The sequence below is a fragment of the Eleutherodactylus coqui genome, chromosome 3 (assembly GCF_035609145.1).
Source record: "Eleutherodactylus coqui strain aEleCoq1 chromosome 3, aEleCoq1.hap1, whole genome shotgun sequence".
Taxonomy (NCBI): Eukaryota; Metazoa; Chordata; class Amphibia; order Anura; family Eleutherodactylidae; genus Eleutherodactylus; species Eleutherodactylus coqui.
The window spans coordinates 246397984-246401559 of NC_089839.1; the positions used below are offsets into that span (position 1 = coordinate 246397984).

Genomic DNA, 3576 nt, shown 5'->3' on the forward strand with positions numbered 1-3576 from the left:
GGAAAAAATCCGCACTGTGCGAACAGCTTTTTGGCAAAACTCATTTGTGCTCCATTGAACTGCAAACGCAGCGGTTTTGCCGCAGTGCGGATATGCAACGGCAATCCACGGCAAAACCGCAGCAAATCCGCACTGTGTGAACCCAGCCCTAAAAATAGAAACAAGTGCTGGATTATGAGACTTTCTGGATTATCAGATGTGGGGGATATCACTGCACTTGCCAGACCAGTCCTTTCCAATGCCCTGCCAGCCACTACTTCCAGTGGAGAGATATGTGCTTCCCATAAGGACAACATGTCACATCACACCTATAAAACGTACTGATGAAGCTGGGTGGCTTTTGGCATTTGTTTTAACCCCCTCTTACATTCCAAAGTGCAGTATTATATGATCGTGTGAGCCCGGCCTGGTGAAATGCCGCATAAAAATTGCAGTGTTATACCGGCGTATCACCGCGTTTGTGACTGCGCATGACAGCATACCCTACACACACTGTCATGCATTGGTTTCTTGGTTTCTTCTTTTTTTAACTTTCCTTCTATTGTCTCCTAGGAACATCTGTACAAAAAAAAAAAAAAATGGTGCACATACGTAAATTGCATATGTTTAGCGTTCATACACACCCATAGAGAACAATAGGGCTCTATCACGTGTTACATGCGGTAAAATAGAACATACTGTGTTCCATTTAACGAGCGTAATATGCGCAAGTGTGAACGGATCAATGACATTATAGTGTGTATACGAGTATAACAGCTAAAATCTATGTATTTGAATATATGTGCGTAATATGCAATTCTTAGCCCTTCTTGTGAATCCTGACATTGGTTCTAGTTTTACCTGGAAGTGCATGGGAACCAATAACCTCTATAGAGCACCAGAGAAGTATGACAAACTCAACTCTGCTATACTTCTACTTGCATTCATGTGAATCACAGATAACTGCCTATTGTTTGTAATCAGGTTGCATCGTGTATAAAGTGAGTGATTACAAATATGTGTCTTTATTTAGGTCAGTGGTGAACACCATGCAGAAGAATTGTAGCAGATCCAGAGAAACTGCAACAAAGTGCTCAGTGTGAAGAGGAGGCGGGAAGGGTTAAAGCAGAAGCTGGGAGAAGAGGAAGAATCAAATGACAGAGGAAGGGGCTGCACCAAAGCACATGTGGAGTCCAGCAAAGTGAAAGCAAAACAGGAGGCGGTGGGCAGGAAGCAGCTGGCATCCAATGAGATCTACCCGGAAGTGGGCAGCATACACTCTCACAGCCAGACTGTGATCACACACACGGAGCCAAGCCGCAGCCAGCAAGCATGGCATTTCCCAAAAAGAGAAGGTACGACAGGACTGAGCAAGACGATGAGTATTTCCAGTGTTACTCAGACATCACTGTCCATGAGGAAATGCTCTCAGACACCGTGCGCACACATGCCTATAGGGTGGCTATTGCCCGCAATCACAATGCCCTACTTGGCAAAACTGTACTGGACGTGGGTGCCGGCACTGGCATCCTCAGTATTTTCTGTGCCAAGGCTGGTGCTAGTAAAGTATATGCGGTGGAAGCCAGTGCTGTGTCCCAGCTGGCATGTGCGGTGGTGAAGGAGAATAAGTTGGAGGGACAAGTGGAAGTTATCAACAGTACAGTGGAAAACGCAGAGATACCCGGACAAGTAGATGCCATCATTAGCGAATGGATGGGGTATGGTCTCATGTACGAGTCAATGCTGAGCTCTGTTCTATATGCCAGGGACAGATGGCTGAAACCAGGAGGACTCCTCTTCCCCTCCTGTTCGAGTATGTTCATAGCCCCTATTAATGACACCACTGTGGAGAGTCGCTTGGACTTCTGGAGTGAAGTGAAGGACATGTACGGGGTTGATATGACTTGTGTACAATCTTTTGCCAGAAAATGTATCATGGGTAAAGATATGGCCGTCTGTTCGGTGTATGCTGAGCATGTGCTCTCGCACCCTGTAAAGTTTTCCACTCTAGATCTCAGCAGTGCCACCTTGGAGGACATTCGAAACATCACCGGTTCCTTCCAGTTCTGCTGCTTTGGGTCCTCCTTAATGCATGGATTTGCTATCTGGTTCTCAGTGACATTTCCAGGAGAAGACGGTATCACCTTGTCTACTTCGCCATATGGGGAAGAAACGCATTGGAAGCAAACTATCCTATATCTGGATGAAGAAGTCCAAGTAGAACAGGACACAAAGGTCAAGGGGGACATCAGTATGTCACCTTCTGAAAACAACCCCAGGCATTTATGTGTTACCATCAACTACTCCATTGGGGGAGGAATATGCAGGACTAAGATTTTCCAGATGGGGAATTAATGCAGGAAATAAGTACCACGAAGAGAACTTTTCTCTAGATTTTTCTTCCGGATTACAGTTTATTAAATAGCATCTTCTTGTGTTGTGGTTAGTTGTCTATTTGTATTTCTTACTACATATGTATGGTCAGAAGTGTGTGCCATTGTTTTTTTTGTCTTTGTTCTATTTTAATATTGTTACTAGAGATGAGCGAGCATACTCGCTAAGGCAAACTACTCGAGCGAGTAGTGCCTTATTCGAGTACCTGCCCGCTCATCTCTAAAGATACGGCTGCCGGCGCAGGAGAGCGGTGAGTTGCGGGAGTGAGCAGGGGGGAGAGAGGGAGAGAGAGAGATCTCCCCGCTTGCCGCCTCCCGCCGGCAGCCAAATCTTTAGAGACGAGCGGGCAGGTACTCGAATAAGGCACTACTCGATCAAGTAGTTTGCCTTAAGAGTATGCTCACTCATCTCTAATTGTTACCCTTTTCACTAAGGGCAGGCTCACAGGAGTGTCATATAATCGTGTATTATGCGCACAATATGCGGTGAATGAATCCAATTAAAGTACATTGATCCTTTCACATTTGTGTGCAAACATCGCATGTAATAGGGGCGTAAAAACTAACACAGCATGTTCTATTTTACCGCCTATTACTTGTGATAGAGCCCTACTGTTTTCTATGGGCACATAATAAATGCTGTACATACGCATTTACATTGCGTATGGGAGCCTTTTATACACACCGTCCCTAAGTGACAGAGTAGGACATTTTTTAAAGAAGAAACTAGAAAGACAAGACTGTGCACTACAGCGTGTATGAGATACGCTGTCATGCACAGTCCAAAGTCACTGCCATACGCAGCGAAGTGCTGGCTCGCGCAGGGATAAAACGTTCATGTGAGCCGGCCCCTATAGAGCTAGACTATTGACACCACACTTACAATAGGAACCAACCTGTGCCCCTGAAGTGACCACTGTGGCTCACCTGCTCCTCCGTTTCACTGCTCTGCTATGTGCCAGCTGTCGCCCAGCCGGCACATGCACAGAGCGGAGCCGGCGCGTCACTAGTGACGTTTTTGTGCTGGCCTCTGCGAGGTCCGCACAGAAATAGGACGCGCCGCGATTTGTTTTCCGCACATGTTTTCACGTGGACAACTCGCGGCTGTCTGCATAGGATTGCATTATCTAATGCTATTCTATGGCAGCAGGCACAGGTGGAAATTCTGCGGGAAATCTCGCCGTGGAATTTTCGCCCCTCTTCA

General features: G+C 46.3%; 1 protein-coding gene across 1 annotated transcript; it reads left to right on the forward strand.

Annotated features, from left to right (window-relative positions):
• The first annotated feature begins 1186 nt into the window (after nt 1–1186).
• Nucleotides 1187–2421, forward strand: PRMT6 (protein arginine methyltransferase 6). The gene has a single exon (XM_066594723.1). The coding sequence runs from the start codon at nt 1312–1314 to the stop codon at nt 2332–2334; it is 1023 nt and encodes a 340-aa protein (XP_066450820.1). The 5' UTR covers nt 1187–1311; the 3' UTR covers nt 2335–2421.
• Nucleotides 2422–3576: the final 1155 nt, after the last annotated feature.